Source organism: Staurois parvus, unplaced genomic scaffold, assembly GCF_062004578.1.
Source record: "Staurois parvus isolate SC_StPar_1 unplaced genomic scaffold, SC_StPar_1.0 ptg001698l, whole genome shotgun sequence".
NCBI lineage: Eukaryota > Metazoa > Chordata > Amphibia > Anura > Ranidae > Staurois > Staurois parvus.
In genome coordinates, this window is record NW_028319494.1 from 222405 (window position 1) to 235942 (window position 13538).

General features: G+C 42.6%; 1 protein-coding gene across 1 annotated transcript in view; it reads left to right on the plus strand.

The window, feature by feature from the left end:
* The window catches only part of LRP6 (LDL receptor related protein 6), a 131707-nt gene that overhangs the window by 44495 nt on the left and 73674 nt on the right, over positions 1-13538 (plus strand). Inside the window, exon 3 of the mRNA XM_089663487.1 lies at positions 1-198. Within this exon, the coding sequence (XP_089519613.1) occupies positions 1-198 (198 nt within the window). The remainder of the gene's footprint in view (positions 199-13538) is intronic.

Sequence of the window (13538 nt, forward strand, 5' to 3'; positions counted from 1 at the left end):
GTACATGTACTGGACTGACTGGGGTGAAGTGCCAAAGATCGAGCGTGCAGGGATGGATGGGACACAACGATCTGTTATTATAGACGCTGACATTTATTGGCCAAATGGCCTTACTTTGGACTATGAAGAGCAGAAGCTTTACTGGGCTGATGCAAAACTCAGTTTCATCCACAAGTCCAACCTGGATGGCACATTTCGGTAAGTGCTGAGGCTGTATTTATTACAGGACTCTACCGTGTTTTACTATAGAAGTTTGATCAAATGGGTTCTTTTGGGAGTGTGCTGATGGCCTTCATTTCACATCAGTCTGAGACACTTGAAATTTATTTGACAGGAGGATTTGGCCTGCATTTCAGTATTGAAAATAACTTGTTGAACAAGACTGTATAGGGACATTTTAGAGACAGTATTTTAATTTTTTATTTTTTTTTATATGCATTATCCACTTCAGCATTAGAGCAATTTTCAAATTTTTTTTTTCCAGGAACAGGGGGTGTTGCATTGTGTAAACCCAGGCGCCAGGACAAAGTTTTAGTCACCATGGCGACCTGGCATCTGGGAATTGTTGAGCCCTGCCTTAAAATTGATATGAAAGGCAAATAAAAGAAAAAAAATAACAAACCTGTTATACACCTGCTCTGTGCAGTGGTTTTGCACAGAGCGACCACTGTTCTTCTCTTCTCAGGTCCCCTAACAGCGATCCTAGCGCAAGCAATTTGCTATGGAGACACCCACGCAGGCTCGCTCCCAAGCTGCTGCTCTGCGTGTCCATTTACGCACAAATGTGCAGCTCAGCCCTGCCCACTCTTTCCCTTATTGGCTCACTGGCTTGTGATTGGCAGCAGCTGGAGCTAGTGGATCCCACTGCTGTCTTAGCCAATGAGGAAAGTCCCTGGAGAGCCGATGCTCTCATGCACATCGCTGGCACAGGTAAGTATTTTGGGGGCTGCTGCACACAGAAGGATTTTTACCTTCAATCTTAAAATGCTTGAAGGTAAAACAAAAACCTTGAGCCTTTACAACCACTTTAAGCCATTTGATTAAAATTTTAAGGCAAGAAACTTGTATTTACAGAGGCAAAAGTCTGCAACAATAGTACAGGTTTCCTTTTAAAGTGTATTTTAACCAAAGCCACTAACTTCTATTATTTGCTATCTTTTGGTCTGCTAAATATACCATCAAACGTGTTTTTTATTATATCTGTATGAGAATGAGGAGGGGTCTTTTGTTCTTTGTATTGAAATGAAGTAGGCACAGTTGACCCCATACACTTGGGTATTTGAATCCAAGTATATTGAAGAAAATAGGACACCATCTGGGGAATTCATTAAAATTATCAGACCCCGTTTAGAATCCTGTCAGAGCACAGCACCAGAAGCCTCAGGTGTTTGTGCCCAATTCATGTATTTCTCAGTGCCCAAATGGAGGACAGCGTATCCATACCGGATACTCCTTCCTCTGTGCATTCCCTCCCTCTCTGAAGATCACTCTATAGAAAGCATTTGATTAGCAGTGAGGAGGCATTGTATAGCCTCCTCACTGACTATTTTAACCTCCTAAATGCTGGGCTACCTCACCACAGCCATATGCGTTGTGTGTAGTTGCCCTGCAGCAGTAGCATGGAATCATTCATTTAAGTGTTATGAGATATAATTCCTACTGCAGCCATCAAGCAAAGCATCATGGTTCTGTGGTGTACAGCCCCTGCCACTGCCTTCCCAGCTATAGGGAGAGCAGTCGGAGGGGGTAAAAGCGTGGTCCAACTGCAGGGATTTTCTGCCCCCAACTACAAGTGTAAACAAGCCTGTGGTACAGAAGTGATCAAAGGGAGTGCACTTCTGTTTTTAGTCTAAGGCCCAGAGTTTGTGGGCTGAAAAGTGTCAGTCTTTTCACGGGCTGGGTTAATTTTTTTTTTTTTTTTTTTTGTGCCTTAATGGTTTCTGAATAAAAAAAATATTTTTTTTCATACAGTGTTGGTGCTGGACTTGCATTAAAAATTAGTGTCTATGCTGTTTAATATCAAGCAAAATATAGTCCCTGCACATGCTCAGTTGCTCTCTATTTTTAGGCACTGTGCCAAATTTGTAGTGGCTGGTCTGCTGACAACCTAAAGATTTAATGCTGCTCAGGGCTCTGGGCTTCAGCAAAAAGGCAGCCTCTGGCAAAAAAACAGGAACAATGCTGGAGGCAATTTACGGCACACGCTAATTTTGGTAGGGGAATTATCAATGTGGAATGTGTGTTTCTTGTGAAAGAACATTATTTTTTTTATTACGTTATGGGTACACTTCCACTTTAAGGTGGCCTCTTACACCCCTCTGCATTTATTGGGGAGCAACATAGCCACTCTTGGACAGCAGCATTGTTAATCAGTGGAGATGGTGGTGTTAGATGGACTAGTAGATTTAGATGAACTTTATATAAGTGACTAACAATTTAAAGCCAAACTCCAGCTAACTCTTTTGTAAGCAGTTACAGCAGCTTTTTTTTTTTTTTCCTTTTTGGGAAAAAGGTTTTACTGAAGTCAATCACAGCTAATGATTGTAAGTACCCCTGCCAGTGTTAAATGGTTTGTCTCAGCTCTCTGACAGTTTTGCTAGAAATCTTGGCTTGTTAAAATGGAACTGAAGTCGGCAATAATTATCTTGGCTCCAAAGGTCCAGAACCACCTGTGAGGTCTCTGGACAGCATCTCCTCCTCCATGGTTTCCTCTGGATGCCAGTCTTTGGCCATCTAGATTTGTCAACGCAAGATGACATAACTCCTGCACATGTGCCGGAATTCAGTCATCGCAGCACACAGGCACAGTGCCGGAACCTTTACTGAGTGGCACTCTCAGCTTTTCCTCCTCTCCGATTGCCCCCATAGCAAGCTGTGTGCTATGGGGGCACCTGTGCAGGCATGCCTCCAAGCTGGGTTCTGTGTATCCATAGACACATACAGCATGGGTTGGCCACTCCCCCTGCTTCCTTCTCACAGGATTTGACTGACAGCAGCATGGACCAATGGCCTTTTGTTGCTCCTGTGACAACAAAGAGAAAACATCACTGCTGGATCGAGAGAGAGCGTACTCTGGTAAGTGGTGTATGGGTGGAGGGGTTGGTAGAACTAGTAGTGAGACTTTTTTTTTAACTTATTTATTACAGGTACCTATATACAGGTACAATTTATGCAATGCTTTTACATGTAGATGTACATTCACATCAGTCCTTAACCTTCAAGGAGCTTACAGTCTAAGGTCTCTAATTCACATTCATACATACACATACTAGGGCCAATTTAGACAGGAGCCAATTAACCTACCAGCATGTCTTTGGAGTGTGGGAGGAAACCGGAGAAAGCCAACGCAGGCACGGGGGGGCATGCAAACTTCACGCAGGTAGTACCACGTTTAGAGTTCGAACAGATGACCCTAGTGCTGCCAGGCGGAAGTGCTAACCTCTTTAAAAATTAATGTAAATATTGATTTGACTTTAGATCCACTTTAGGTTTACATAGCGTTGGTGGAGATCTCACTAGTTACCTGATGTACTAGGAATATTAGTTCATTTTGCTGACTGCAGTATTCTGCCTGTTGTATGGACAGGGCCTTGTTAGGGTTTGTGTAGAGGATGTTATGAAGAGAATTGGGTGACAAATTCAGCACTGGTAATCCTGTGTAACAGCCTGACTTGTGTTTACACAGCTGTAGGATATTATGCTGATAGCAATCATTTCCTGATCTCTTTACAAGCCTGAGGCTACCAGTTTCTCTACAGTAGCTTTTTGTTTGTGTCTTCCTGTCAGAAATTTTATTTAACTATTTAACAAAGATAGTGTATAGGAGGTTGAAGGGCATTTGTGGTCTGCATCCTCACATTTACTTGAGTTTGCAATATTGTATTGTTTTCCTTTTTTTCATTTACGTTTTCGTGTCCAGATGTTTCAAGTTGTGCTTCTATATGTTTTTCCTGTTAAAGTATGTACTGTAAATAAGATTCATATTTTCTTCATGTACAGTGCTTGTAAAATTAAAGCCCTGTCCTTGCTGAATTGCCTCAGAAATTGGTGATGGATGCATATGCAGGCCAGATGTGTAAGGTAGCTGTGGCCTGCTCAGAATATAGCCAGGGGTTTTGTTGGGTGAGCTAGTGTTTGAGAACACAGCCTGGAGATTTGTGAGAAGCTCGTTTTAGAGAGCCACAAGCTGCTTTGCGGGACATTTATGAAGCAATTTAGGAACGCAAAGCATATGTAACAGTTTGTATGTGTATTTGGGACCCCTGTGAATGAAATCCCAGACAGCAAACTGAGACAGATTTGTATAGGTCTGTGACAGATTTAGCACTGAATGAGACATACCCCAGACAGGCACACAGGGTCAGGGGCAGGTTTTATTCTGTTGCAGTTGCTCGTTTGAACCTATAATTGAACAATATAATGGGAGACAATACAGCAACAATACAGTTCAATACAAGAGGGCCAGGAGGGCCCTGCTCCTTGGAGCTTACAATCTAAGAGGGAGGGGCTAGTGGTACAAAAGGTAATAACTGTGGGGGATGGACTGGTAGGAGGAGTAGAAGATTCCATTATTAGCTGAGGGCAGAATAGACTTCCCTGAAGAGAGAGGTTTTCAGAGATTGCCTAAAAGTGAGCAGAGTAGGCAATAGTCTGATAAATTGGGGTAGAGAGTTCCAGAGGATGGAGACGAGCATGGGAGGAGGAGACAAGGGAGTAAGAGAGCAGGAGGTCATGCGAGGAGCCGAGCGTACGGTTTGGGTGATATTTGGAGACAAGATTGGTGATGTAATTTGGGGCAGAGTTATAAATGGCTTTATATGTTAATGTTTTGAATTTTATCCGTTGGGCAATGGGAAGCCAGTGGAGGGATTGGCAGAGAGGGGTGGCAGATATAGAACGGTTAGTAAGGTGGATGAGTCTGGCAGCAGCATTCATGATAGACTGAAGAGGGGATAGCCTGCGATGAGGTAGGCCAATGAGGAGGGAGTTACAATAGTCAAGTCATGATATAACAAGGGAGTGAATAAGTTGCTTAGTGGTTTCCGAGGTTAGGAACGGCCGTATCTTGGAGATGTTGCAGAGGTGAAGTCTACAAGATTTGGACAGTGATTGGATTTGGGACTGAAAGGACAGATGGGAGTCTAGGATTACATCTAGTACCCTGGCATGAGGGGAGGGACTGATGGTTGTGTTATTGATCTTGATGGAGAAGTCAGAGGAGGGGGCACGGGCTGGGGGGAATACAAAGAGCTCCATTTTGGAAAGATTGAGTTTGAGGAAGTGGAGTGACATCCATGCCGATATGTCACTTAGTAGGTTAGTTATGCGTGAGGAGACTGAAGAGGTGAGGGGTAGAAAGATAGATTTGTGTGTCATCAGCATAGAGATGGTACTTAAAGCCATGGGAGTTTATCAAGTGACCAAGGGAGGAGGTGTAGATGGAGAAGAGAAGGGGTCCAAGGACAGAACCTTGATGGACCCCTACAGAAAGAGGAGGTGGAGAGGAAGAGCCAGAGTTACAGGTAACGCTGAAGGAGCCTTTCTTTAGGAATCTGCAAATGTTTGCCATTGATAATATTTGGAATGGTTCAAAGAGTAGTTGGACATGTTGCCAAACACTCAGTACATAGTGTAGTAACCTATGTCTTTGTTTGCTTAAATGTTTGATCTGTTTAGGCACTCTTGTTACACACTGCATTACAGATTATCACTTTTGCTGTCTGTAGCTTTCTGTGTCACCTGTCTGCTCACTATGCTGTTTAGGTCCTCCATGTGCTGTGTGTACTTACTGTGATGTAGACTTCTCTCCCTTCATGAAATCACATTATAATGATTGCACAGTGTGGCAGAGCCTATTTAAAACGAGAGAACGGTGAGATGGTATTAACCTTTTATTGGTGGAGGTGAGCTCCTGACAGAATGTGCAAGTATGCTTATTTATACTTGTACATTGTCTCACCTCTTACTGTGCTGTTTCAATGATAATGGGTCCAGGTGCGGGTTACCACTTTATCTGCCATCTTCTCTGCTCCTTATGACCCGTACACACTATAAGAAAATCGGACGAACGTATTTGTCCGAGCAATCGTGTAATTTTTTGACGGTGTGTACATAATTTTCGACAGCTGATTCCGATCTTACAAACGAAAATGATGGCGCAAACATCAAAATTTTTGTTGTTCGGGCACACAATGAACGATTTTCGGTTTCAATGTGTACTGTTTTCCTAGAAGAAGAATTGAATACGAAATACCGCGCATAATCGGTAGCTGCTTATGACCCGGAAGAACCTGAAGAAAATAAACACCATGGAATATTTGTAAGCATTACAGCCAAAATTCGTCGCGAAAGATCCAACAATGATGGGGGATAACAAATATGGCACCAAAAGGTGTGGATACCGGGTCACACGTACATTACATCACTTCCACAGCTACCGCTACGACGTTCGTACGCAATGCCTTTATCGTACAATATTTTTCTCATGCATAAAAGCACATCGCTTTCGACCAGCTGCTTACAATCGATGATAATCTGACGATCGTTTGTCCGACTTTCTTATAGTGTGTACGGGGCATTATTCTGGGTCCTGCAGCAAACCTCTTTAATTATTGGACAGTTACTGATGGTGTAACTCCTATGCATGTCTGTGGACCCTGGCCAGGGTGTACAGCACATGGCATTTATGATGCTAGCTTTCCTATAATGTAATGTGGTTCATGGAGGGTGCAATTGTAAAGGTAAGATAACATTTGAGGTGGTCCTCCTAGTCATCTGTAGTATTAATTTGCTTTGTAACTCCATGTTATATGTTCACTTTAATGTTCTATAAGATATTTATTAAATTGCATATCAATTCTTAGGTGCAATGTCTGCATTAGTTTTTTTTTCTAGGCTTGCTTTCTACTATCTTCACCCGATAATCTGGCCTGTACGTCTGTTGTGTGTTGTGTTTTTTTTTTTTTCCATGAACAAGTTCTCCAGCAGATAGCATCAGTTACAGGTTACAGTGAGCAGACACGCCATTTACCACTGACTGGTGCTTACAATTCTCATATTTTATTTACGTAAACCCTGTATCCCAAAAGGGAAAAAAACTGCTGTAATTGCTTAGTGTTAGCTGGAGTTTGGCTTCAATTTTTAGTGTATCTAAATCTGCTAGTACGTCTAACACTCCAGCCCCGCCTCCCCAGACTGGCAATGCTGCTGTGCCCTCTGTGTGCCTTCATCCGCAGTGGGGGCGCTCTAATACTGGAGATGTTAATGGCCTGATCACCATGTGAAAACAGGGGGAAAAAAAACACAACTAATGCAGCCACCACATCTAACAATTGGTAAGCTGCCATATATTACATTTTCGGTTTTAGGTTTAATAGCACTTTAAGATTGTGCTGTAGCAATATCACATATCAAGAGGAAGGAAGGTGGGAGTAATAGTGGAATAATGTGTTTGTGGCCTAAGAAGGCTGTCTTTCAGATTTGTGAAGTTCGTATTTGAAGAATGGGGACACTCTTCAGTTGCTGCTGCTGACACGCTGTGAGATGCCTGGAAGGCTCCCCCCCTCCCCAGCACACATAGGGCTGTTGAACTCCTGCCAGCTCTGCTGTGTAAAGTGCTGCCAGCTTTCTTGAACTGTTTGGAGTGATGGAATTCATTCACCCATTAAGAAAATAAAGCCAAAGGAGACATCCAAGAGATAACTAGAAGCAAATGGATCTGCCTCTGGATGCCATCTGACTTGGCTGTGAATGCTTCATCTATAGTCTGTGTAGAAAAATAAAAATGTGAATAATGTATAGCTCAGTGACCCTTAACATCTAAATGATATGTTTACATACCTGAGATGGTGTGCCTATAGGATGCCAGGCCTTGTGTTCAAGTAGACTGCAGTGAATCTGTAAAGTTCTTTATTGTTGACTTTGAGGACACAGCTTTAGTGCCAAGAAGACACTTGTCTGGTTGGTGGGTTATCCTTCTCCTGCTTTCTTGCCCTTCTAAGTGAAAATGCAGGTCGGTGTGTATGTTTGTATGTATATATATATATATATATTCCTTTTCGTGTTGCTTATGTCCAGAAAGGATTGTTTACATAGCTGTTGCACCTTTTATATAGATGTGACTGCTGCTCTTCCTGTCCTTGTTAGCCTCTCCACCTCTGTATCAGCAGGAAATGATTGTGTGTATTACACGCACCATTAACAAATTCTTATTTCCCAGTTCATGTCATGACCCTGGACGGCAGTGGCTGCGAGAAATTTTATTCTCTACATTATAAAATGAAAACGCACTGAATCTCCTTACAGAATTTTCTTGATGTGTGAAAATGGATCTGATATTCATCCTCATTAATCTGTGTACTACATTCTCTTGCTGGCAGTGTCATTCAGCCTTGACAGCTTTCTGATCTCTGCTGCTTTTAAATACCTGTTTATGAAAGAAAAACTTTACCTCTTTGGCCCTGACTCTTAGCTGAGCCACTTCTCTGTTCTGTAGGATTTAATTGCTCTTATAGCCAGTCAATGGCTACTTCAGTGACGCAGACTGATATAGAATTGTAGAGCATGCCACCATGGAAATGGTTCATCGAAGACCCATACATTGATCTCCCCCCTTTTTTTTTTTTTTTTCTTTTTGTTCAACTAGCGGGTTGAATAATGGAGTCCCCAGTCCACACATTCAAAGTGGATGGGAATCGCTCCCACTGCGCTATTATGTTCTGAAGATGGGCAGACTTCCCTGCCATAAAAGTACAATGATCAGTCCTGCCAGCTATAGCTGGTGGCATTAATCAATCGGGAAGAACTTGACAGACTGGTTGTATAGAAGTCAATCAGTAAATTGATTTCAGTACAGCCAGGGTGTCTATACATGGATCTAAATCTGGCCAATCCCTGCTGATCCGTGTATGGCTGGCTTACGTCTAAGCATGATCTGTGTTTTCCCGTTTGTTGCCTGGCTTCAGGCGTATGTTCAGTGTCCCATTATTACTCTGCTGGTTCACAATATGTAACGTTTCTTGTACTCTTGCACGCCACACCTAAATCTCTTTTTATGCTTTGGTTTTTGAAACTTTTATGGGCTTAATTATACCTTTTAAATACACAGAGCCTGAATTCATGAACAAAAATGGGTCTGTTACTCATAGCAGCCCATCAGTATCAGCTACTCTGTACAAGTGGTGAATCTAAGGGGAACAGCTGGATTGTTACCTTTCCTGGAAAAATACCAGGCCTCCTATGCTTTACAACTATGCTTGGGATACAAGCAAGGAACACGGCACTCAAAACACATTTAGACTCCATGCACAATAGCTTAAAAACACTCCTAGCAGCAGCTTTTGAGCATTTTCATTTTCTGCTTCTAAATAGTGTTTTTCTATGTGTCCATATACACTATTGTCTACAAGCGTTTTTGAAGCTTTGCCTTATAGGAGCAAAGAAAAAAAAAAGTTATTTTTTTTTAAATTGCCAGTGAATAAAAGCTGAATGCTGGAAAAACCTGGCAAAAAAAAACGCCATTGTAAGTATTTTCCTGGCATCTTTTAGCTTATAGTGTGCATGGAGCCTTACTGCAGTCTCTCTCTGCAGAAAGCTTCACTATTTGTACAAAAATAAAATTGTCAAGGCAAGACCCCCATTCACCGCCCCCGCCCCCCCCCCCACCAAAAAAAAAAAAAATCTTCAGCATGTCTGTGCAGTCAATTTATTTTCACTATGTTTTATCCCTTTAGAGATCCTTCAGGTACAGGTAGATACCCGTTCATCTGCCAGAAATGTGCTCTGAAGTCCTGTTATGGGCTGACAACACACAGCATTTTTGTGGACTGACTGGTGTCAGCCCTGCCCAGATCTTTATCTCTAATCTACTCCTACCCACCCACCTTCAGATTTCTGCAAAATAAAGGCGAATCATTCTCTAGATCGAATGAAAGAACTAGGAGAGTAAACTACAATTCTTGATATAACAAAGAAATGCGTAGAGGACACAGAACAGCTGTATGACATAACACTTGAACAGAAATGACCTAACGTGTTCAGTGGTGTCTTTAACAGACCCAAAGGGAGCAAAGAAGACAATCATTTTAAAGCCCAACTCAAGAACCCCTAAATAGCCCCTTTTGCAGTGGGATTGCACCTGCATTGCTAGTGTTAAAAAGTAACTCCACTTTTGTTGAGGAAACAAACCTTCCCCTCTGGGTGATCTATGTACATTCCAGGGATTTTAACAAACTTTTGTTGCAGATTCCTACCTTTTTATGATTCTGAAAAAATAGCTGGCTGTTTGTATCCATGCACCGAGAGAAACTGTATGGGAGTGATATCAATCGGCTGTTGCACCTGCAGGGCTCTGAGGAAAGTAGCAGGGTCTGCATCTCTGTAGATGTGATTTCCCTTTCGGAGTATCTCTCCAAAAGTAATTTTTTTTTTTTTTTTTGCAGGCAATGCTCAAAATCTGAATTGTATCTTGGTGCATACCTCTGGGAAAATTAGCCAGTCACACTTGTAAGACATTACATTTCTGGGGGGCATTTTGTATACTATCTCTGTACAAAATGCCTCCAGGTTGTCATATTGCAATACATTTTACAGAAAATTACAGCACCGTGAATTCAAGTTGAAATTTATTATTTTTTTTTTTTTTATAAAGTTAACTGCTTGTTTATCCCTCAGGAAGTTGAATGTTGCTTCACTTACCCAGTTCTTTGTCTGCCCTTCAGATGCTGCTCCTTTCCGCTCTTAATGTTGATTATTCCTCAGTGTTCTCATGTATAATGCAGTGCTATGGTCCCTGCTTCAGTCATGATGACACGAAATGACACTTACCGAGCAGACTAGTGTCCGTGTTGGCTTTGGCAGAGAGCAATGTGATGCAAAATACTACTTGTTTTTGCTTCTTTTAACTTTATTGAAGTTAAAATGGTGACACTTCATTTATCTGTGCACATCAGTGTGTTGTGCTGCTATGCGGTGACCTGTGGCGCTATCCAGTGTAGTGCAGAAAAATGTAAACATGCTATGTTTGTGTACCACACATCACACCAGCATTGTGATATGAGGGGAGCTTATACAAAACGATTGTTTTTATCCAGTGTGGAAAAAGGAATTTCTGCAGATAGTGCCCTTAGACCATCGACGCAAAGGTGAGAAGAGTCTGCGGGGACCTGTATGGTAGGATCAGGTAAGTAAAAGTGCTTTATGGAGTCCTCTAGACAGAAACCAACCATTGCGGTGCAGACACTACAAGGGGGTGGTTTTATTTTTTTCTGGAGTTCAGCTTTAGCTGCTCCAACACACTTGTCATTAGGGCCAGGCAGCTGATTGCTGCTGCTGCTGGAATGACAGGTGAACGCAACTCGCTGTGGCGGGAAGCCTGTACAAAGTAGCTGCAGTTGTACACTGCTTTTTCATGTATCCACACAGAGGAGTTGCCTGTCGTTGGGGACTGATTATTGGCCCTGAATGCAATCATCTGTCCCTAACTGCAGGTAACTGCTCAATGTGCAGACACATGTGAACAGCAATGAGCAGTGGTGGACAGCTGCGGCTCCTGTCAACCTGTCATTGCTTTATACAGGATTCCTGCCACAGCCGTTTGCATACACTTGTGATTCCAGCTGCTGGAATGCGTTGTCTGGTCCTAATCATGGGTGTGAATGAGCTCCAAGAGCCCAGTTTTGAAACAGTGGTATTGCTTTACCATTGCTATTCCACTGCTAAATAAAGGCTCCTTTATAAAGCACAGCGCTTTTCGTTACTATTGTGCTTATCCTATTAACATTCTTTAATTCTACAATTTTGTAATTGTATATGCACTTAAGGGCAATCATATTTGTAATTTGATGCTGGGTCTGCTCATATTTATGCCTTACAATGGCAGCCCATAGAGTTGTTAGGTTTTTTTTCATTCAACCAGCTGACTCGCTTTCCCCAACCACACACTCTGTGGAGGGGGGAATCCTCATCACTGAGCTATTGTATTCTAACAATAGACCTCCGCATCATCAGAATAAACCGATCACCTGTTGCAGGCTATAGCCTGCAGTGCTGATCGAACTGGAAAATCCCTCAGGAAAGTTGTACAGAATCTCATCGATAGATTGACTTCTGTACAACCTCAGTGCCTATATACAGTGAAGGAAATAAGTATTTGATCCCCTGCTGATTTTGAATGTTTGCCCACTCACAAAGAAATGATCAGTCTAAAAATCGAATGGTAGGTGTATTGTAACACAGAGACAGAATAGCAACAAAAAATTCAAAAGAAATGCATGTCTAACAAATGATGCACTGATTTGCATGTTCATGAGGGAAATAAGTATTTGATCCCCTTCACAAAACATGACTTAGTACTTGGTGGCAAATCCCTTGTTGGAAATCACAGAGGTCAGACGTTTCCTGTAGTTGGCCACCAGGTTTGCACACATCTCAGGAGGGATTTTGGCCCACTCCTCTTGGCAGATCCTCTCCAAGTCATTAAGGTTTGGTGGCTGACGTTTGGCAACTCGAACTTTCAGCTCCCTCAGATTTTCAATCGAATTAAGGTCTGGAGACTGGCTAGGCAACTCCAGGATCTTAATGTGCTTCTTCTTGAGCCACTCCTTTGTTGCCTTGGCCGTGTGTTTTGGGTCATTGTCATGATGGAACACCCATCCATGACCCATTTTCAATACCCTGGCTGAGGGAAGACGGTTCTCACCCAAGATTTGATGGTACATTGCTCCATCCATTGTCCCTTTTGATGCGGTGCAGTTGTCCTGTCCCCTTAGCAGAAAAACACCCCAAAAGCAGAATGTTTCCACCACCATGTTTGACAGTTGGGATGGTGTTCTTGGGGTCATAGGCAGCATTCCTCCTCCTCCAAACACGGCGAGTTGAGTTGATGCCAAAGAGCTCGATTTTGGTCTCATCTGATCACAACACTTTCAACCAATCCTCCTCTGCATCATTCAGATGTTCAGTGGCAAACGTCAGACGGGCCTAGACATGTGCTTTCTTGAGCAGAGGGACCTTGCGGGCACTGCAGGATTTCAATCCTTGTCAGCGTAATGTGTTTCCAATTGTTTTCTTGGTGACTGTGGTCCCAGCTGTCTGGAGATCATTGACAAGTTCTGGGAGGATTCCTCACTGTTCTCATGATCATTGACACTCCACGAGGTGAGATCTTGCATGGTGCACCAGACCTAGGGAGACTGATTGGTTGTTTTTGTGTTTCTTCCATTTGTGAATGATTGCACCAACTGTTGTTACGTTCTCACCAAGCTGCTTGGCGATAGTTTTGTAGCCCAGTCCAGCCTTGTGTAGGTCTACACAAGGCTGTCCCTGATATCCTTGGACAGCTCTTTTGGTATTTGCCATGGTGGAGAGTTTGGAATCTGATTGTTTAATTTCTCCTTTGGACAGGTGTCTTTTATACAGGTAACAAAATGAGATTAGCAGCACTCCCTTTAAGAGACTACTTCTAAGCTCAGCTTGTTACCTGTATGAAAGACACCTGGTAGCCATAAATCCTGCTGAATGTTAGGGGATCAAATACTTAT